This window comes from Ziziphus jujuba, chromosome 10 (genome assembly GCF_031755915.1).
Source record: "Ziziphus jujuba cultivar Dongzao chromosome 10, ASM3175591v1".
NCBI lineage: Eukaryota > Viridiplantae > Streptophyta > Magnoliopsida > Rosales > Rhamnaceae > Ziziphus > Ziziphus jujuba.
This window is the reverse complement of record NC_083388.1, coordinates 21,634,132-21,657,297: the sequence shown is the minus strand read 5'-3', so window position 1 is coordinate 21,657,297 and position 23,166 is coordinate 21,634,132. Positions and strand designations below refer to the sequence as shown.

At 31.9% G+C, this 23,166-nt stretch overlaps 3 protein-coding genes across 4 annotated transcripts; 2 read left to right on the top strand and 1 right to left on the bottom strand.

The window, feature by feature from the left end:
* Window positions 1-3,091: 3,091 nt before the first annotated feature.
* Window positions 3,092-5,272, bottom strand: LOC107411909 (probable methyltransferase At1g29790). Its single transcript, XM_016019584.4, has 2 exons — window positions 5,096-5,272; window positions 3,092-4,680 (listed from the first exon to the last, which is right to left on the bottom strand). The coding sequence occupies exon 2, from the start codon at window positions 4,614-4,616 to the stop codon at window positions 3,210-3,212; it is 1,407 nt and encodes a 468-aa protein (XP_015875070.3). The 5' UTR covers window positions 4,617-4,680; window positions 5,096-5,272; the 3' UTR covers window positions 3,092-3,209.
* Window positions 5,273-12,055: 6,783 nt separating this feature from the next.
* LOC107411936 (uncharacterized) lies at window positions 12,056-17,661 on the top strand. Of its 2 annotated transcripts, XM_048468447.2 has the most exons (4): window positions 12,056-12,241; window positions 12,370-12,418; window positions 13,537-14,373; window positions 15,072-17,661. In XM_048468447.2, the coding sequence occupies exons 2-4, from the start codon at window positions 12,413-12,415 to the stop codon at window positions 17,151-17,153; spliced, it is 2,925 nt and encodes a 974-aa protein (XP_048324404.2). In that variant the 5' UTR covers window positions 12,056-12,241; window positions 12,370-12,412; the 3' UTR covers window positions 17,154-17,661. The 2 variants fall into 2 exon arrangements, with proteins under 2 accessions (XP_048324404.2, XP_015875108.3); XM_016019622.4 differs by lacking the exons at window positions 12,056-12,241; window positions 12,370-12,418 and adding an exon at window positions 12,452-12,812.
* Window positions 17,662-19,603: 1,942 nt separating this feature from the next.
* Window positions 19,604-22,897, top strand: LOC132799757 (uncharacterized). The gene is made up of 3 exons (XM_060812279.1): window positions 19,604-19,943; window positions 20,741-20,889; window positions 21,734-22,897. The coding sequence occupies exons 1-3, from the start codon at window positions 19,844-19,846 to the stop codon at window positions 21,809-21,811; spliced, it is 327 nt and encodes a 108-aa protein (XP_060668262.1). The 5' UTR covers window positions 19,604-19,843; the 3' UTR covers window positions 21,812-22,897.
* The last annotated feature ends 269 nt before the right edge of the window (window positions 22,898-23,166 follow it).

Sequence of the window (23,166 nt, the reverse complement as noted above, 5' to 3'; positions counted from 1 at the left end):
GTGCACGTTTCATGTTTGGGATGGGATCCAAAACCAAAACCAAAAACAAAAACCACAGTTCCTAAAAAGAACTGATTATTATTGACCTTATTGGTTAGATTAGCTCATACATTAGGTTTAATTATGGTTGTCACTGTATTTGACGGCAAGACAGTTCTCTTTCTATTTCATTTTATGAATTCAAGTATGTTAGGTTTTGGTCGATATATCGTACTATTATGTGCTACTTTTCTATTAACTTTTTGTTTTCATATATATTATATTAATAAGACCTAACTATCCCATATGGTATAATTTCTTTAAATTTAGAGAGCTAACTCATTCGTTAAAATTAATGTCAACCAGATTAATTTTTAGCATCGTGTATTTTATAAATAAATAGTTGTCATTATGATACTGATCAAGAAAATAAAGTACTATTTTGAATTCTAGGCGTGCCACCATCAATTTACATGTTTTTATGTACATGGTATGGAGATGTTCAAGGATGTATATGTATATATTATTTATGACCATAGACTATAATCAATGAAAAAATGCAGTATAGAGAATATATAATTTATTTATTCACAAACCTAACTAACTAGATTAAAAATTTGAACTACGGATTAACAACCGTCCATAAACACGACCCTACTTTACTATTAATTTATTTCTATTTTAGTAATTAATTTCAGAATTAATGCTAATGCCTAACCAAAGTAGTTAAAGGTGGCAGAAGAGGATAATTCTTTTATTCCATTAATATGTGCAGACTTTGCGGCCTCATGACAATCAAAACATGGAGTGTGCACTTTGATTAAATCAATATTTATCATATTATTCCGAACTAAACCAGAATACAGTGTAGTTAAAATGATTAGTTTCCTTTCTTCTTAATTCATTGTGTGTTTGAGAGATTTCTTTAATAAAGCTACCTTAATTAGTTTGTCATTAATTTTTTTTTTTTGGCTAACTAAACCATTAATTCTTGGTGTATATGTTATGTATAGCCTTATTTACTATATAACTTACGCACCGTTTTTCCATTATATTGTTTGAAACTAGAAAAATACCTTCTTTAAAAAAAAAAAAGGAACTAGAAAAATACGTATATGCTCATATATATATATATATATAGGTAAATGTGTATGTCGATATATCTATTGATTCTCTCCCAATTGGTTGAACCGTAGGTATGCTAAAGTTCTTTGGTTCAAATTCAGGATGATCCTGTGCTAAGGAAAAAAATAGAAGAAGCATTATATATGTATCAATAAACATATAAACATCTAATTAAGGAACTAATACAAAAGGTTAAGTATATATGTCATCCATATAATGATGATATTACAGTCGACTAATATCCAAGCATACAACACAAATTAATATTTTATGTTAATAAGCTCAGTTGTGCCTAGACAATTTTGTCAATTAATACATATGTGATGCGATCGTTAGGCAAATTGATTAATTAAATAATTACATATATACATATATATATATATATATATATATATATATATATATATATACACGTATAACTCACTATTAAGTGAAAGAATCCTTCTGGGTCATTTCAAATGGTGCCTTAAGCATTGGTCAGTGGCATTTGTTTAATATTATAAGGTTCGCTTGCAACCAGTTTTAGAAAGTATTTTCTGACATATTATAATATAAAGTTCGTACAAAGGTTCTTTTATTGAACAATATAGGGTTTTGGAACTTTATATTTAGCTTTTTATAGTCATTAAAGTAAATGTATTAAACAATTGCCTATGGGGCACTGCTTCCATAACAAGGATCATGAAAAAAAAATCAAAGATATTTGGAATTCTTTTGAGGACCTTAGGAGAGAATAATACAATGCTTCCTCTTTTTTGTAGGCCATGACCAACTTTGTTGAGATTCTCTTCTCTTGCTTCCTTTTTTAACCCTTACTCTCTGAATAAGCATCTGATCTATTTTCTGTGTTATGACCCAAAAAAACAAATTCTATTTTCTTTGTGAAAATATCTCATATTCAAAGAGAAGATATTACTATTTTATAGCTAGGATTTCCCTACTTTGACAATCAGAAACAAAATTACATTTACCTTCTAAGTGGGTTTCTCATCTTAAATGGAAAATCTAAACTTTTCTTGAATAGCAGTATTTTTTTTTTTTTTTAAATCATTAAGGTTATTTGAATCCAAGATTTTAGGTATGAAAAAGTGAGGATATTATTAAGCCAAAACATAAATCAATAAATTCACTAATATAAAAAAATAAATTTAAAATTTAAAAATTAAAAAAAAAAAGAAAAAGAAAAACCAAATTAAAGGTACTAGCTATTTTTATGCCAAAAGATTTTTAATTGTCAGCTGAAGCCTTTATTGATTATCCTAGAGGACAAAAAACTAACATTCATTAAGCTAATTACTTAATGTTTCTCTCTAATTTATGATAGATGTAGGGAGCATCCAAACAATTTTGACGCTTAAAAAAATTGAAAAAATCTATCATTTTAAGCAAAAATAAATCACACTTATCAAATACAGTAAACTTGTATCATCTTCAGCATGCATTTTCAACTTTTATTGATTAATGCCTTCTGGAGGACATTATCTTCCAAAATCATTGAAAATGGTAAGATCACAGAAAACATTATCTTCCAAAATCATGGAAAAGGGTAAGATCACAGAAAGAATCTCCCTGTAGTCTCTTTAAATAGATTCAAAAATTATCAGTAAAAAAACAAAAAAAAAAAAAATGAAACAAAAACAAATGCAAAGCCCTTCAAGTTTCAAGCCGCGAAGCCCAAGAGATTTATGATGAAAGCTACAATGACAACGAGTTGTGGATTTGATCAGGCTGGGCATGCGTTGGAGTGATATGACCCACAAAGAGATCCAATTGGAGCTGGGTTGAAGTTCACTTTGAGGCCCATATATCGATCTAGTACAATATAAGCTACACTGGTTTGACAACATGGTTTCTTTAATACAATGTGAAAAATATTGTAAGATAGAAAACCAAAAAAAGTGTAACATTAACTCTCCAGATCTTTGACATTTATAACAGAGAAAACTAGCTCAGAAGAACGATGAGTCTCACATTTATGCAGGAAAAAAAAAAAAATGGTTACAAAATGATTATAAACCACAATTATGATTTAGTTCTTCTAAACACTTTTCTGTCTGATATCTATGAGATAAGTAGCTTCAAAGGAAATGAGTATCATAATCTGATTATATAGCTCTTGGAGGTTTCTCCAACAATGCAGAAAAGTAAACCTCATCCTTGGACTTTGGAGAAGTAACCCATTTATGTTTCTTGTATCTGAATTGCAGAAACATGTACATGAAATCGTCCAAATCTTTTCTATTACAGAAGAACCTGTCAATCCACAAGAACCCACCTGGCCTCAGAATTCTATCCCAATCAAACAAAATGAAATCCAGCAACTGCAAGTCAATCCAGCCATCCAAGAACCCAGCGGTGTGAATCAAGTCCATTGTGTTATCAAAGAAAGGTAAGCGTTGGTTCAATGCCACATATAAAGGAACCAAACCTCTAAGTGCAATCATCTCATTGAATGGAGCTCCAAGGTTTAAAGCAGTTGAGATAATTGTTACATTCAATTCTCTCATCCTTGCTGCAAATGTCCCTGTACCTATTCCACAATCCAACCCGATTCGAATCTCCCCTGGCTTGATTTTTAAAAAGTCGCTGATCAGGAAATCTATAGGAAGTGAGCTATTAGTAACCCATTTAAGCTTTTCCTTCTCCATTTCAAAACAACCAGAGCATTTGGAATAGCCCCTCTTGGGGTTTTTGCTCGATAAGCACTGAAAGTTTCTGCATTGATAATTTCCCCACCTCACATTTCTATCATCTGGCAACTTCCATAGAGACTCATTGATGGGGTATGGTTTCTGATAGACCTTTGATGCCCTTGTCAAGCACCGTCTTCGAGGCAAAGGATCGCAGCCACTAAGCATCAGCTTCTGAGCCACGTTCCAATCATCTTCACAATAAGAACCAATGTCATAGTCCATGTACTCTTCCAATTCTTTCTTATACAAAACACAAGCATGTCCAATTGTGTTGTATATCCTCTCTGTTCCATATATGTTGACCTTCCCAACCCTGTTCTCTTTTGGGGTTATATACTTTCGAATCTCTTCGATCACGAAGGTATTGATCAAAGGTTCCTCCTTCATCGTCGAGTTTCGAATTCCTTCCAAACGAGGTAGCCTAACCTGTCTAAGAGCAATATGAGCACTATAAAGAGGCCTAATTACCTCTTCCTCAAGATATTTCTTGTACTCCAATTTTGTGATGTTAGTTTTATCCAAGATCTCTTTGTTCTTTTCCAATTTTTGCACTGTCAACTCGAGCTTATCTTGTAAATTTTCCAATCTATTTAGCACTTCCCCAACTCGATCTTGCAATGCTATTATGTCAAACCCCTCATATACATTCTTCACACCATAAAAATGTCTACAGATTTCTTCATTGTGCAAGAAAAACCCAGCATTGTAGAACCTAAAGAGGCTGGACATGCTAACAATTATAACAAGGCCTCCAAATACAATCTGAAGCCAACCCATTACCCTACTTGGTCTACATTTTGAAAAGCATAACCTTCCCATCCTTGTAGACCACTCTCTTCCAATTCAATGTCAATTGTGTTCTCTCTTAGCTCAAATTTTCAACCTAGTCAAAATTCAATCCTTAGATATTGTCAATGAATAACAGAATTTAGAAATAAAGATTAATGTAGTTGTTATCATACTGGAAAGAAATATATAATGATCCTCTGTTTGGTTGTTCAGAAAGTGTGTGAAAGCAGAAAGTTTTGAATCTTAGATTCTGTATAATAGCGGCTCAAATGGTAGTAAAATCCAAACTATTTGACTTCGACCGCACCTTTTTTTTCCCCCTTTTTTTTTTTTTTTTTTCCAATGCAAAAGAAGCCAAAACATATTAAGATTCAGAAACTTCCATTTCCCCTTTCTTTTTCCCAGTGTAACTTCCAGCAACCAAACAGAATTCAGTAAAAAAAATGTATGAAGTTAAGCGCAAAATAAATAATTAAAGATTCATAAAAAGCAATCTAAATTAGACATACCCTCATAAAGAATCTCCAAAAGCACGCATGAAACTGAATCCAAATTGTTCTTCCTTGGCAGAATATTGACAAGTACTTGAAATTGTCTTCCACCCAAAAGAATAAAGACTATCACAAAAGAACTTCACAAATACTTTATTTAAAGTCCAATCTGATACACATCCCAATCAAACTTTTCAAGCTGGAAGTTCGTAATCCTTAAGCTTAATATTTGCATTATAATATTCAAACAAATTTACGTAAATTCTTATCAGTCATTAATTAAAAAATATTTTAATTTCTTTGCTTCTGATCAAGAGGCTACGAAGTGTGAAGCACGAATCTCAATGAAAAATCAAACAATTTAAACGGTAATTTGAAAAGATTTTTATGCGTTTAATATTTTTGGAGGGCGTTGACTCCGAGAATCTGAAGCTAATATCGCGGTGACCTGCTGACTTTTCTTACCGTTACTTCAAGGATATGTTTTAACCCGACAACCCATTTGAATTTCACAATTCGGGTCAAAAAATACTCGGGTCTTGGGGGCCCAGCAATTTATGATGGAGAGCTGACAATGCACATTCGATCCCTGACGTTTACGGTCGACCGGCACGGTGGCACAATAAAATAGATTTTTTTTTTTTTCGGGGCAAAAATAAATATTGATATAAATATATTTTATTTATCAAAAAATATATATAAATATATTTTAATTGATAACAAATAGCAGAATTGAAAGTTTTGTCATAAAAATAGTCATAGAAAACATACATGCTAAACTCTTAAATTTGAAATTCAAAATGTATATCTAATAGTATCCCACTACTAATATTAATAAATAGTAAAATTTATTCTTGGTCTATCTGCTACATTAAATTCATGTTAATTGGAGTTTACTACTTAAAATCTAAAGAAATACTTACCTTACCGTACCTTGTATTTGGAACATAAAATACGAACAAGAAAGAAAGAGACAATTCTAACCTGTTATTTTTTTCAAAAAATTAAAAATTCTAAAATATTTTTATTTATATAAATATAATACTATTTTATATGTTAAAATAATTAAAATAAAAGTACTCTATTTTTTGTTAGTTAGGATTTTAAAATTTCAAACACAACTTTAAACAAATTTTTTCTAAGTTTTTTTTTTTTTTTTTTTCCTTTTCAACATTGTTAGAGTGAAAACACGTAAACAATTCAAGTAAATAAAAAGGATGATAAAAGACTTCGACTTTAACCAAGATGGTAAGGGAACCTCTACGCTTCCAATCTCTTTTGAATTCTCCCAAAAAAAAAAAAAAAAAAAAAAAAAGATATTTGTACTTTTTACAGCACATTTATATGATACGTGAATTGTGAATGTAAATGAACTAAACATGTTTGATTATTCTGTGGGCTGTATTAAGCATTTAACTTTACCCATCCACTCCCAACTTTCTTCTTCTGTTCTTTTAATATACTATTTTTGTATAATTAAAATAAAAAGGAAACGAAAAATCTGCAATCTTGCATTGAAAAGCGACACATAGATGCTGTTCTTAAACTACTGAAATACAAAGACAAATCAATCCCATTTTGTTCGACAACTTTAATACTGCTCGCATCGCATAATGCTAAAATATTCATCATTAGTTTTTCTCTTTTTTACTTTTTATTTTTCTTTTTAGTTTGCAGGCTTAGCTATAGACATTTGACACAAACACACAATCTTGATTTTTGCGCAATAACATATTCTACTCACCTTCGTTGCCCTGAGAGACTAATCTTTACAATCCAATAAAAGCATAGAAAAATAAATGGAACTATAAGCTTGGAAATAGTGGAATAAGCTTTTGGCTGCTCACATTTTTTTTTTTTTTTTTACCCACTAAGTATAATTAAACATTTTTCTATAATGTATACACCATCTTGTTTTTCTACCTTTTCTTTTAAAATCTTTAAAAAAAAAAAAAGGTACACTTTTTTTCCTTTTATTATTTTGTCTGGATCATATATTTGTTTTTCTGTAGTGCTTGTCAATTTTGTATTAAACATGTGTATTTGTACTAACCATACCATATCTCTACCAATACCTTAATCTATCCCTAAAACTCTCTTTAAATAATAGTTAAGCCCAATAATATAGATAAATAATGTTGCAAGTAGCAATTTATTTATTAAAAACATATATTAAATAATATTTCATAAAAAATTTGGTGAACAATTCAATCACTCTAGTGTTATTAAATTTAGATTAACAAGTTTGTACGATTGCATGTTATTGAAATGAGATAAATTTTATTTGGTAGCCTAATTTCAGTAACTTGTGCAGTTGAGTTTGCATATATTTGATTCCTTGTCTTCAAATTATAAAACGTGTAAATAAAAAATCTATTATTAAAGTATATGAGAAAGAAACAATTTTCAATTTTCAGCTAGTATCTATTTATTGTTTCTATTTAAAAAATGCATAACAAGAAATAAATGGAAAGGGAAGTAATGCTATACCACTAGTTCTGTTTTTAATAGATTAGAAAAAAATGAAAAAAAAAATATATATATATATATATAATATAAAAAAAGCAGTAACTTTTCAACATTTTTTTTCTCATTCTTTGAAATGCGTTCTCTTCAAAGTATAACATATAAAATAATTAACTAAAAGCATAAATTGTGAATTTGTTTGTATGTGCTGTAAAATAATGTTTTGTAAAACACAATTACATAATACATACTACCTAATTTTCTAAAGTCGTCTAATTTTAGTATTTGCTTTTTATGGGTTTTGAATCTTGTTGTATATGGTCTCTCTATGTGCCTTCTTCTTGTACTAAGCACTTGTAAAACATAAGACGCTACTTTCGGTCGCTCGCTCTCTAAGCAATTTTCAACAAATAAATGGAAACAAAGCAAAAGGTATATAGACATATGAATTCACCAGTGTTGAGGTTTGCCTTAATATGATGAAATGGTTGTTAGTTATCGAGTTGTTGACAGTGAAACATGAACCTGTTAACACATAAAAAAAATATGTTTTATTATACTGATTAAACATTATAACTTGTTGTTCATATTACTCATTATTATTTTCTTATATATAATATTTTAATTTATCTATTTAATATTTAATTTTGTAAATATAATTATTTTCTTTATATTATTAAACATTAATTAAATATAATTTTGTATTGATTATTTTGATTTTAATTTTTTATTTTAAAATAAATTTTATAATTGAGTTTTTTAACAAGTTATATGTATGATAAAAATTAAATTTAATAGATTGTGTTTAAATTTAAAAGATCTTTTTTATGGTTAGTTATCTAATAGTGTAGTTTATAGAATAGATTATTTTTACAAAGAATGTGACTTGAACATGGATGCTCTAGAGAAACATGGAAGTCAAGTCTCAAATCTCTTGATAGCCTCAAGGTTTAATCCACAACTCTTTTTAGTTTCTCTTACTCCTTTTAGTTTCTCTTCAGTTTTCTAGTTTTGCTAGATAAAAAAACAATTATTTATTGTTCTAATTATTTTGTTTTAAAAATTTTTATTCATAAGACATTAAAAAATCCGTCAGGATTCTTTTGCTCATTGTTGAAGTTAAATTTTTTTGCACCTCAATTTCATTTTATTTTATTTTCTTTAAATTGAAGCTTAACTGGCATATTTTCTTTCCTTTAAATTGAAGATGGCCCTCCAGCATCTTCAAATTGTTTTATCATACTCGGTCTACATTTTGAAAAGCATAACCTTCGCATGTTGTAGAAGCTCTCTGCTAATTCAATGTCAGTTTTCTCTCTTTGCTCAAATTTTCAACCTAGTCAAAAATCGTTTCTTAGAGATTGTCACTAAATAACTGAATTTGGAGATTAAGATTAATGTAATTATTGTCATAATAAATATCTGTATACAATAATCCCCTGTTTTGTTGCTCAGAAAGTGTGAGAAAGTAGAAAGCTTTGAATCTTAGATTCTGTATTGTAGCAGCTCAAGTGGTAGGTAGTAAAATCCATATCATTTGAAGTCCATTGCTCCTTTCCTTTTCCTTTTTTTTTATTTTTATTTTTATTTTTATTTAAATTAAAAGAAGCCAAAGCGAAGGATTCTGAAACTTCCATTTTCCTTTCCTTTTTACCGGTTTAATTCCCAGCAACCAAGCAAAATGCAATAACATAATGTATGAAGTTAAGCGTACAATAAATTACTATGGATTCATAGTAGAGTATTCCAAATTAGACATACCCTCAGAAAGAATCTCCAAAAGAATGCATGAAACTAAATCCAAATCGCTCCTTCTTAAGCACAATTTTATCATACACTTTCGATTCGTTTTCTATCTAAAAAACAAAGGCTATCACACACACAGACACTCATTATATGTGTATGTATATATATATATATATATATAAAGTAATTTTATGATACAGTTCATCTGTATATAGACTTACATCAAAAATAATATTTTTAAAAAAAAAATATTGATTTTATTTTATGTATGTAATAGTAAAACCGATATTATTTTTTAAAAAATATTGACTATGATACAATCCGCATCGTAACTTCACTATATATAAATATATATATATTTAAAATCCAAAATAATACACAGCCTAATCAAACTTTTGAAGCTGGAAGTCCGTAACCCTCAAACTTAATACTTGCATTACTATATTCAAATAAATTTATGTAAACTCTTATAAATCATTAATTAAAATATTCTTCTGATCAAGAGGCTAAGTACGAGGCACGAATCCGAATTAAAAAACCAAAAAAATAAAATAAAATAAAAGAATTGATAAGACTTCATTTGTTTCATATATTTTGGAGGGCGTTGACCCCGATAGCCTGGAGCTCATATCGGGGTGACCCGCTGACAGTTCATAACGTTACTGCTATACATTCAAGCTATACAAGCATATGTTTTAACCCGGTAACCCTTTTTAGAATGGGACACTTCGGGTCAGAGAATACTCGGGTCTTGGGCCCAACAACTGATGGTAGAAGATAGATAGATAGGCGACAAACAGTCCATCCGTGACGACTTACGGTTGACTAGCACCATATGGGCTATGCCATGTGGCAGAGTTGGACCTAACTCGGCAATGTGGTAGAACCTTAATGCTGTCAACCCAAGAGTAAATTTATTGAATTGGGATGAATGGCTTTTTGCTTTATGAAATAACCCAAAAAAAGATTTAAAAAAAAAATAAAAAACCTTGTTAATAATACTCTAAGATCTAGAAATTTTACATATAAACATTTTCTTCCCTAAATAATTATATGTATAAATGTAAGGAGATACTCTTTTTCATTACTTCCACACCAAAAACAATTAAAAACATAGTTACCTTAACTTGTATTTGGAACATAAATTAAGTTAAAATAATAAAAATAAAAATTCTCTATTTGTTGTTATTACGGATTTTGAATTTGAGATATAACTAAGTATTTTCTCCTAAATTACTTTATTATAATGAAAATATATTGGTATACATTCAAATGGATAAATGAGTTGGTAAAGGATTTCAATTTTAACTATGAAAATAAGGAAACTTATGTCCTTCCAACATTTTTTAAATTATAAAAAAAAAAAAAAGGATTTGTATTTTTTGCAGCACATTTATGTGATATGGGAATTGTGAATGTAAATGAATTAAACATATTTGATTATTTTGTTGGCTGTCTTAAGCATTTGATTTTTACCATTCACTCTGTTCTTTTAATATACCATTTATGTATAATTAAAATAAAAAGGAAACAAAACATCTGCAATATTGCATTGAAAAGCGACAAATACATGCTGTTCTCAAACTACAGAAATACAAAGACAAGATCGATTCTAATTGGTTGGACTACTTTAATATTGGTCGCATTGTGTAATGGTAAAATATTCATCATTAGTTTTTCTTTTCTTTTTTTTCTTTTTTTTTTCTTTTTTTTTTTTGTTTTTTGGGTTTTGCTTTCTTTTTCTTTTTTGTTTGCAGACTTAGCCATATAGACATTTGACACAAATACACAATTTTGAGTTTTGATCAATAACATATTATACTCACCTTCATTACCCTGATAGACTTATCTTTACAATCCAATAAAAAGCAAAGAAAAATAAATAAAACTATAAGCATGGAAACGGTGGAATAAGACTTTGGATGCTCGCATTTTCTCCTCTCTTTTTTTCCCACTAATTATAAGTAACCTTTCTTTATAACTACATAATGTATATAACAACTTGTTTTGTACTAAACATGTGTATTTGTACCAATCATATTATCTCTACCGGTACCTTCATCTATCCATAAAACTCACTCTATTTAAATAATAGTTAAGCCTTATAATTTTGATAAGTAATATAACAAGTGCCAAATTCTTTATAAACAACATTTATCAAATGATATTTGATAAACAAATTTAATGAATAATTTGATCACTTTAGTATTATTGAATTTAGATTAACAAATAAGCACAATTCCATCTTATTGAAACGAGATCAATTTTATTTGGCAGCCTAATTTCCATAATATGTGCAGTTGAGTTTGAATATATTTGATTCAGTGTCTCAAATTACAGCTAGTATATATTTATTGTTTATACTAGTTTATGAAATGCATAAAAAGAAATAGATGGAAACTGACGCAGTACTACATTAGTAGTATTATTTTTAACAGATTAAAAAATAATAATAATAATAATAATAAATATATATATATATATATATATATATATATATAAAAGAAGTAATTTTTCAACATTTTTGTTCTCATTCTTTGATATACATTCTCTTCAAAGTTATAGCATGTAAAATAATAAACACTAAAAGCATAAATTGTGAATTTGTTTGTATGTGTTGCAAAAAAAATATTTTGTAAAACACAATTACGTAATAGATACTACCTAATTTGTTGAAGTCCTCCAATTTTAATATTTGCTCTTTATGGGTTTTGAATCTTATTGTATATGGTCTCTCTATGTGCCTTCTGCTTGTACTAAACACTTGTAAGACATAAGACGCTACTTTCGGTCGCTCGCTCTATATGCAATTTTTTTTTTTTTTTTTTTGGTTTTTTGCAAAACGCGCTGATTTTTCTTATTTTTCTCTGCCTTTCTTCTCTCTATTCAGCCCCGTAAATTCACCTTTTTCTACACCCCATGAAGGCTGATAAACTCTGCTAAACCAACAAGGTAATCTTTCTTTCCCTATCTCGCACTGTTTTTATGTACTTTGTTTTCTTTAGTTTCGATGTGCTTCATCATCAAATGGTTGGTAATAGATGTAAATGGAAGCATAACATGAAAACCCATTTACCCAGGTTACATCTCTCACGTGGGTTTTTGACATTTCGAGCTCTTTCCATGGAGGTAAGTCGAATATCGAATCTCGTTTTCCTCTTTTACTTTTCTGCATACTATTTTAACGTTCTTAAAGGCAAGTTTCTGCATTGTTGATGGTGTTTTTCATTGCGTTTATATTTCTATCCCTGTGGTTTCACATCATAATTTCGTGTATACTTTGGATTCTGAATGTCTGACTTGGGTTCTGTTAGTATGTTATCGTTAGTGTCTTATATTAGCTTTCAGTGTTCGATACGTTTGACTATGGTTAAAATTTTCTTTTAGTTTTCAATGGCGTCTTTATAGATGGTTAATGGCACTGTTATTGCACCTTAGAGCATAATGGAACTTCGTTGATTATCTTGTTTCAACTTTGGTGGTCTTTGATATTCTCCCCCGTTTTGCCTTTTAGAGATATCTGGTATCTCAATTTTGTTAGTCATCAATCATATGCTTCGAATTGGAGTTATATTTTTCTGTAAATAGATTGTTAATGGGTTTTAGGTTAACATTCATTTTATGATCAGGATATTAAGATTCTAGATTACAAAATCAGTGGTCGTAGATTAGAGATCAGTTTCAAATTCTCCTCAAAAGAGAGATCTTTTCCTCTAGGTTCTCACTTATGATTTGGGATTTTTTATTGGTAGAAGTATCTCTGGTTACTGTTCATAAACAGATGATAATTTTGACCGTAAATGTTTGATGGGGTGCTAAAATTGAATTTAGGGATTGAGAAATATTGCCGTTGTATATTAATTGTTTCTATATACACACGACAGAACATATTCTTGAAGCTTGAAAATTCAACCATTCCCCATATGCGATGACCCTTTTGCTCATCTTTTGAGATGATTTGGTCATTTCGGGACTTCATTAGGTTACTTGTGGCATAAATTATAAAAGCCACCATAATCAATTAATTATTGATCGGTTTTTTCTTTGTTACAAATTTATCATTTGCACGGTCTGTATTCTTGTTTGTTAGTTTCCAATTTAGGTGACTTGCAGACAGTCCGGTTCATTATACTTTTGGCATTTATTTACTTGAGCATCTTCATACTGAAATCTTTTCTTTTTACTTTGTACTCCTAAATGTTTCTCTTTGATTGCTCTCATGATTCTTAGCCTATATCTTTTGGTAGGTGGAAACGGTGGAGCTGGATTGCAATGGCAATTGCACTAGGGAAACATCTATAGAACATTTATTTTCTCCAGATTCTTCTGAAATAAACAATATTTTTGGAGATTCACTGGTGAATCCCCGGATTGGTGATAAGTTCCAGGTCAACATACCTTCAATAATATCTGAATCTGAGCATCTGAAGCTGTTGACTAACCCTAATTATTCTGAAATTTTTGATGTTTCCCATCCCTTTTTAATGGGTTTGCCCATCCCAATAATGTGGATCCATGAAGAAGCGAATAACATTGAAGACAAAGGGTTAGCATCACCAAAAATCTCTGATGATGCAGTTAATGTGAGTGAGTCAGATGCTAGAAATGGTAAAAAGAATTGTATTAAGCTAAAGAAGAAAAGTTTGGAACATAATGTTGAACCCTTCCAATATGGGTTGGAACATGGAAGAGAGTCTAGACAAGGAAGGTTTGAAGCAATGTTGACTGGTAAAAGGAACTTTGATCATATGCAAAGCAAAAGTGGTTATCCTGTTCCTGGTTTATCAAGTCACTCTTGGAGTGATGCTGAAGTGGATAGTTTTCTCCTTGGTTTATATATATTTGGGAAGAACTTTTTTCAGATACAGAGATTTATGGAGACTAAAGACATGGGAAAAATACTGTCATTTTACTATGGGAAGTTTTATAGGTCTCATGCACATCGGAGGTGGTCAGACTGCCGAAAGATTAAAAGAAGGAAATATGTAACTGGACGGAAAATTTTTACTGGATGGAGGCAACAAGAATTGTTATCTCGTCTGTTTCCTCATGTCCCAGAGGAAGTTCAAAATACTTTGTTGGAGGTATATCATCGTTCACTGCTCAATTAATAGGACAAGTATGCAAAAATTTCTAGACTAGATTTGTTTGGTCGGTATAAATGTTGCATATATGTGGTCATATCTTGTTGGTATTAAACTTATCACCAATTTTCTCTCTGTTATTGAATGAGTTAAAAAGGAAACTTGTCATCTGTTTGCAATGTATGCTAAAGTGAACTTACTTATTGTCACACAACGGTAAATGCATATGTTATTATTTTGTACTCCCCCAGGTGCATCACTCCAATAACAATTGAGTTCCCTTCTTGCTTCAAATACTATTTGTACACCTTTTTATTCTCCATATTTATATTTGATTTAATTTTACAAGTTATATCTGAAAATGAAACTTCCATATATTTTCCATATATTTAAGGAGAAGTCTTAACTCTTAACAATGAAGTTATGGAAATCTTAACTCTTTATCAAGACTTTCAGCTTGGTATCCTATGATTTTACAATGTCCACCTCTATGGAATTTTATAAAATCTATTAAATAAACAATATAAGGATGTTTTATCCAATTGACTCATACAAATTTAGTTAGAGATTTGTTGCAAAAGTATCTCCCCCAAATTGTAATTACTGAAGTTAGGCCCTGTCTTGTGGGTTTCTTAGCAGACCTGACATGTATTGACAGTAACTGTTATGTCTCATTCCTCACTCCAACCTATTTGCAGGGATACAAATCATTTTCAGAAGGAAGTACTTCACTAGAAGAATATGTCACCTTTGTAAAGTCTATTGTTGGCATTCAATTACTTGTGGAAGCTGTAGCTATTGGTAAAGGGAAAGAAGATCTCACAGGCTTTGCGCTGGAGCCTGCGAAGATCAATCATGATATTCCAGTATGTCCCAAATTGCCTACTGGTCAAGCTTGTTCTTCTCTTACATCCAATGACATAGTGCAGTATTTGACCGGAGGGTTTCGATTAAGCAAAGCTCGATGTAATGATATCTTCTGGGAAGCTGTGTGGCCCCGTTTACTTGCAAAAGGATGGCACTCTGAGCAACCTAAAAATCTCGGCTACATAAGTTCTAAACATTACCTAGTGTTTCTTATACCAGGTATAAAGAAGTTCTCTAGAACAAAGCTTGTAAAGGGAGACCACTACTTTGATTCTGTTAGTGATGTCTTGAACAAAGTGGCATCTGAACCAAATCTTCTTGAGCTAGATTCTGAAGAATCTCCTGCTGGAATTCGGAATGAAGAAGATGCATTGGCTCCAGAAGTGATGTCGGATCAGGATGAGCTATCTGATCGTCAACGCCATTGCTACCTGAAACCCCGAGTTTCTACTGGTGGTCAGAGCCATGTGAAGTTCACTATTGTTGATACCAGTTTGGTTTATGGTGGAAAGTCATCAAGCATAAGGGAACTAAGGCATTCACCTGTTGATTTCAAAATTATTTCCAAAGAAACCAATTATTCAGGAAAAATTGAAGAGGATGCTTCTGAGGATGAGCTGACCGAACATGAGACTTTTGAAAAACTATTCCATTTGGAAAAGGCCAAGCACAATAAGAGGGTATCTGATGGTGATGATTCAGATTGTATGAGGTTTACTGTTGTTGATACCAGTCTAGTCCATGGAGGAAAATCACCAAAATTGAGACAATTGAGATATTTACCTACAGCAGTTCAAAGCACATCTGAGTTGACTGGCCGCTTGAGAAAAACTCAAGGGAACTCCTTTATGGATTCAGTGGGCAGGCATGGGCCAGATGCTATTGATGTTCCATTAAATGGTAAAAGGAAAAATTTTAAAACCAACTGGCATAAGGATACACGTGATGGTGATGGTACAAAGACAATAGCCACCAACTCAGATACTGCTAAGAAAATGGTGAATAGTCACCAGGATCAAAATGCCATGATGGCTGATGAGAAGCATTCAGAGAAGACCATATTGCACCAATTCAGTCGGAGAGCAAAATCTGGCCATCCAAGTTATATAGGTCCTCTCGTCAAACGGAGAAGATTAACTGCTTGTGCAAAGGCAGAGACTAGCCACCTAACTGAAAATTGCTCTCGAGGTTTGGGATCAAAACGAATGGAAATCCATGAGACAGTTAACTCACCCAATGCAAGCACGAATGTCATCTCTTCTGGTCCTCAAGAGAAGGGATCATCAATTACTTCTGTCACTGAAGACAGTCCAGAAAAGAAGAGCAGTTTTGGAATTCTTGGTGGGAATTGTGTTGTTGGGCACCTGTCCCAAGAGATAAATGAGAAACATCAAACCCAGGTCTCATCTAACCTGAACCTACCAGAGGGTCTTCCGGACTCCAGAAACAGTGAAGTGTTAACTATGGAAGAGGATGGCGGCCGGGTTATAAATATGGATAGTTCATGTTGTCATAGTGAAATGAAGAAACCTGTTCCTGGGACATTGAGGATCTCTACCGATATTGGTAGCTCAGAGCAAGACATGAACCATAGGAGGCAAAGCACACGAAACCGACCATTGACCATTAGAGCATTAGAATCTCTTGAAAATGGATTCTTAAATGTCCAGAGGCGGGCAAAAAGCACAGAAGGTCAAAAACGAGAAAATCCATTTTCTAACCCATCCCGCAAGGCCCGCAGTAGGGTCAAAATTACTTCAAATCATAGTGATGCCGTTACTGGGCCTCCAGTGTTAAAGGAAGACAAAGACGTAAAGGTAGCTTGCAATGTCAACAAAGAGATCGTTAGCAAAACACTGGATAAAACTGAAGGAAAGTGGCTTGGGGATTTCCAAAGCTTCTTATCATCTTAAGTTTTGTGATTTTCATGGATAATTAGTCTTGATAAAGAGCAGAATTTTCTTGGTCAGCTTGAAAATTGGGGTTTGTCTGGGACAAACTGAGGATGCTAGTCATTCAGTTTCTAATGGGGCTAGAAATGTAAAAATAGTAATACTTGGAGCACAAGCAAATGCCAATCGTCCATTCACATCAGATTGAGGCCATTTTAACTTTCTGAATTCTGTTGAGCAGAACAGGTGTTCAGCAGCACCTTGTTGTGACTTTTATTTTTATATATACAGCGACAAAAGGCTTACAGGGAAAGCTGAGGAAGCACCAATGTTCAGTTCCAAATGAGCTATGGGAGATTATTTTGAGGGTTTTGTGCTAATCAAGTTTCTTTAACTATCTAGTTACTAGTTAATGATTTTCTGTAATTAATACAGTTTTCGTGATGAATCCTTCTTCTCTCCGTTCCATAAAATCTCAATATTTTTGTAATGAATCAGAACTTTATTAATTTTATGTTATATTCTGATAGCTGTCTTATCTCTTATGCTTTGAAGAAACAATTCAGTCAATAATTTCAGGTTCATTTCGATGTTACTTCGTGTTTGCTTCCTCGTTTTACAGTTTTGTGAGGAGTCTCTCGTTGTGCCACTGCTGTTCCATATGAGTTGGCTTGTATAGCCAGCCCTTCAGCCATCAAATGGCATATCATTATCATCTAAAGGGTCTAATTTGCAGTTCAATTGTTCATCCCGGCATCAACTTAGAATGGAAATATTGGCTACCCATATTCTTGCATAACATTGATTTTATGACTTCTCTCTCTCTCTCTCTCTCTCTCTCTCTCTCTGGGTGAATTTATGACTTTTCTCTCTTATAAAATACATTTAGAAGGCGTTTGATATACGTCTTTTAGAACATGATATTTTGCTTTAGTGGTCAATTTACCTTTTAATGCACAATATCATGTTTAACTAACTCGAAAGATACTGTGAATGATAAACACAATGCAACGCTTTATTATTATTGTTATTATTATTATTATTATTTTGGTAAGCCACAATGCAAGGCTTTATTTATCAACTAGCGTGGAAAATGATAAACCAATTTTATTAATTTGTATTTGGTTTTATTTAAATATTTATAGATTTGCTTATTTATAATTAAGTTATATTAAATTCTCAATTAATAAAATAATTACACGTTGTTTATCACGTTAGTTGGTAAATAGAGTTAGTGGCCATGGCCAGACTTGGCAATTCATGTTCATGGGTCATGTTCATGTCAACCCGTTTAATAATCGTGTCAAAAATGCCTAACCCGAATACAACCCATTTATTAATCGTGTCAGGTACCTAAAACACTAATCCAACCCATTTATAAATAGATCAACACGACACGACCTGTTTAACACGATTACTTTAATGGGTCGTGTTGACCTATTAATCTGTTAACCTGAAATTGATCTGTTAATCTGAAAATTAACATATTAACTTGAAAATTAACCTATTCATTTTATTAAAGATTTATTTTTTATCTTTAAAAAATTAATGATAGAAAATTGTTTTTATAAAGTTTTTAATTTATAATATTTTTTAGTTATTAAATATTATATATGGATAAAATTATAATTTAAATGAGTTGTAATAGGTATATAATCATGTCGGGTTAAAATTGACACGTTTAATAAATGGATCATAACAGATCAATTTCGAGTTAAATAGGTCAACCCGAAAATGACACGATTAATAATCGTGTTAAACAGGTTAATCCGATTATGATCCAAACCCATTTATAATAAATCCAAACCTATTTATTCTGTATCATTTTTGAATCATATCATTGTGTCATAACCTAGATTGTCACCTCTAGCCATGGCATCACTGAACATATTGGCTAGAGAAGATTTGCTCTGGGCATTGCCAACTTGGGTTAAAATTATTATCATTATTGTTATTGTTTTTCTTTTTTTCTTTTTTTAATTATTACTTTGATAATGGCAGAACATAAACATAGTATAACGATAATTATTACTTTGTGAACAAACCCTTAAAGCATGTTCAATAAAAATATGGATTGTGAAAATTAATATAGTATATAAGTAATATAAATATTGCTTTGAAAAATAATACTGTCCAACGGCAATATTTATAATGAATGTTAATCCATATGGTTTAGATATTGTACAATTGAATATATATTTTTAAAAGTTTTGTTAGACATTATAAGTTTTTTTTTTTTTTTAATAAGTACAATTTATAAAAAAAAAAAAAAAAGAAAAAAAAAGAAAAAAAAGAAAGAGGATAAAAAAACGAATACCAAGCTCTATCAGGTAGTTAGCTACATCCGCCCAGTCTCACTATTCCAGTTTGGAATCCAATAACCCAAAATTGGGCCTTCGTAGTCTCGAAAATGGGGAATTTGGCCCAATACCCCCATAGGACCGAGCTTCATGAATTTTGCCCCCTCAATTCATTTCTTTTTTTATCTACCCCTTAATATCCCTTATAACCCTCAAATAAAAAACAATTACTTACATATCCTTTTATTTATTTTAAAATATAAAAAAAAACACTTGGTGAGCGCAAAAACCCATGGCGTGAGAACCAGAGGCCGTATCATCGAGACCATTTTGTGGAGATCGCGGCTTTTCAGTCAGCCGCCGGCGCGGTACTGTGTGATCTAGTGCAGAGAAAGTTGAAGATTGAAGAAGATGGCATGGAGGCAAATGCTCTTCAAGGGGAGCCCAATTTCTCAACCCCTTTCACCAACTGGGTTCGCTAGATTCTTCTCCAAGCCATCCCCTTATGCAGGTTAGTGATTTTTTTGTCCTGGGTTTAGTAACCCATAAAAAGATTTTCTTACTTTCTGTTCGGTTCCCAGAGCAAGAAAAGAGAATTGATAAAGAAGAAAATTTTTCTGGGTTCTTGTGAATTTTGTGATTTGAACTTTGTAAAAAAATTGTCGATAGAAAGAGAGATCCAAGTAGCTGTTTTTGGCTGCTGAGTTAGAATCGAAATGGGTAAAATTGAATTTTATGTGTAAATCCAGGATTTACAGAGTGAGAAACTTGGCTGGTATTGAAGTTAATAGATTCACAGATAGGAAACATAGAGGAAAAAATGATGAATAAGGTTGATTATGCTTAGTTTCCCGCATTGTTTGGTTGGTGAGAAAGATGGGGAATAAAGGAAAAGGAAATATTGGTTTATAATTTATTTATCATTATTTGAGAAACTTATCTATACCAAGCTGATTACTGAATGCTGAATAACTCTTTAAGTTGGAAAAAGAAACATGGTTTTTGTTTCAACGTTATTATAGCATTGAAAAACCGTGTTCACTCTTGTCTGGTTGCTAAATGACTGATAAAGATGAAGAAAAGCAGAATTTGATGTTCTCTGTTTTGGTGATTTTACTTTTAGTGACTGGGAATTAATCCTACAAATCATGTTTTATGTTGGCTCAAGTGAGCAAGATTCATGCTTCCTGATGAGTGATGTACTTGAGCATGAAAGTTTATATGAAATAAAATTTGTTAGAATTAGATTAGATTACTGTGAAAGTGTTATAGTCAGTAGGAGATCTAAAGTTGTTGCTTTTGTTGCAGTGAAAGTTGGAATTCCAGAATTTTTAAATGGAATAGGCAAAGGGGTGGAATCCCATGCGGCTAAGCTTGAAACCGAGGTGGGCGACTTCCAGAAACTGCTTGTCACTCGAACGCTCAGGCTAAAGAAACTTGGCATCCCTTGCAAACAGGTATTTCCTAAATCTTTATCTACTATATATGCACATACTTGAAGCCCTCTGCCTTTTGGGTATATTATAATTCTTTCAGTATATCCGTCAATACATTTGATAGTATTGCAGATCAGAAAATTTGGTTATAGATTGCTTGCTTAAATCTAAGTGAAAGATTTCATGAAAAGTAGGGTGATTAATTTATGTTTATGGTTTCTTAAACTCTTCTAACGAAGAAAGTTTAGGGATGCTTAAAGGAAACTCTGACTATCCGGGAATGGTTAATTTATCTTTTAGTTTGGCAATGGTACTGCAACTTGAAATCACCCTAGTTCTGGAGTTTTGTTCTTTGTTCTGTTCCAATGGTTGCAAATATTTTTGTTTTACTAGGCAAAAGTGAAAATGTTTCAGGAAGACAGCATGCAGAATTGCTTTGAAAGCTGTCATTTATATCATACTGGTAGAAAGAAAAGATGTTATTTAACGAAAATGTTTACCAAAATTGAAATGCAGTGTCGGAGTATGTGTTGCTTTATATTTGGTAATGATATAAACTTTCTAAATACTGACTCAAATGAGTTTAGGCTTCTTCCCTAAGTGATGTAATATTTTCTTGTCTTGTTGTACTGACTTTTGCTTCTGAAATACTATAGGCCTTGTCTTCTTCTTCATTTCTCTATCTAAGAAGAAAGAGTTAAAAGTAGTGCATATATTTTTTGTTCTGCTACTTGTTAAATTTGTTGGTGAAAGGCGTAATGAAAGTTGCGGTTTTCTTTAGGATTAAGTTCTTTGGGACTTAGCTTCATTTGATGGTTTGAAGAGATTAGATTACTTATATCTGAATATGATTTTTGTTTTTCAGAGGAAGCTGATATTGACACACGCCCACAAGTATAGGCTGGGACTATGGAGGCCTCGAGCGGTACCAATGAAATCCTAACTAGTTTAGGACTAGCTTGCTTATTGAGAATGTATCAAATGTCACATTACAGGTGGAACCATGCAGGTTTTACTTTTGTTTCTTAGTAAAGATGTCATTGCAGAGTGATGTAGGAAACATGCAGAATTTGATGTCATCTGGTGTTCAACGTTCACAATCCCTTGATAAGCCCATTATCATTGTGAAGTTTCGAATTATTTTGATATCCTTCTGGTTCAAATTAATTTGTTTAATTATCAACTTTATCCCGGATAACCAAATAATAGGATAAATGAGTTTTAATTAGTTCAACTTAGTTTAAAAAACAAGTAAGAAGTTGAATTAGTAATGAATATTCATCCAGCAATAATGTTTACAGTAGTAGCAGAGGCATAGACTATGCAATAGAATTCTCCGTTATTGTATTCTGCTGTTTCTGCTACATGAAGAAATAGCTCTTTAAAAACTCGTTACAACCTCAAACTTGGTACTCTGTTCTGTAAGCCAAATTCAGCTCTCTCTGTTTGTGTCTCGAAACATAATACTCATCTAAATGGTAGTCGAACTCGAGACCTTATGTCTAAGATAAATGGAAGAATTCAGAGCTCCTTATCATGCTCAAAGCCAAACAAGTTGCTTTCATCTATAAAATAAAAGCGAAAATCATATAGTAAACTAAGAAGCAACATAGGCATAGTATCTTCAAACTTAATCGGCCTCAAAACTCCAACTGAATGGAGTTGGCTGAATACACAATTGGTTTTAAAGACTGCCATAATGCCAGTGACAACTGATGTACATGCTTGGAGTCTTAGGCACTTCAACATTCTCATCATATCTTCTGATGTATACAAATTCTACAATGGACCCAATAGAGGTACCTATAAGATAAAACATAAGGTAACTTCTGGTTAGAACTCACAAAATCCATGTTAGCAATAGCTGCAGACAGTTTATATGAGAACTCGACCGGTATAGAGAAAACATACGTGGGTAGAGAGGAGCAAGGTCCAGATGGGTTGTTATGGGTACAAAACTTGCTTCATGCCATCGAAAACCACTACATTGCTCCCTGGTTTGTAGTTCGTTTACACTGCAATCACATCTGGAGCAAGTTCCCGAATTCATAAAAAGCCTATTACAATGTATCGTGTAGTCACAAAGATTATAACATGAAAACTATTCTCAAGCTTGCGAACAAAAAACATAGGAGAAAGTACTTGAAACAGGTCATACTCATGAACAGATACACAAAAGGATGACAGAACATTTGGTTGCTAATTCATGCCTGCCAGTGCTACGTGTGGTGACAATATGTATGAGATTGGTTCCCCATACAGCCTGATCGAAAGATGAATTCATATTGCCCACTGGAG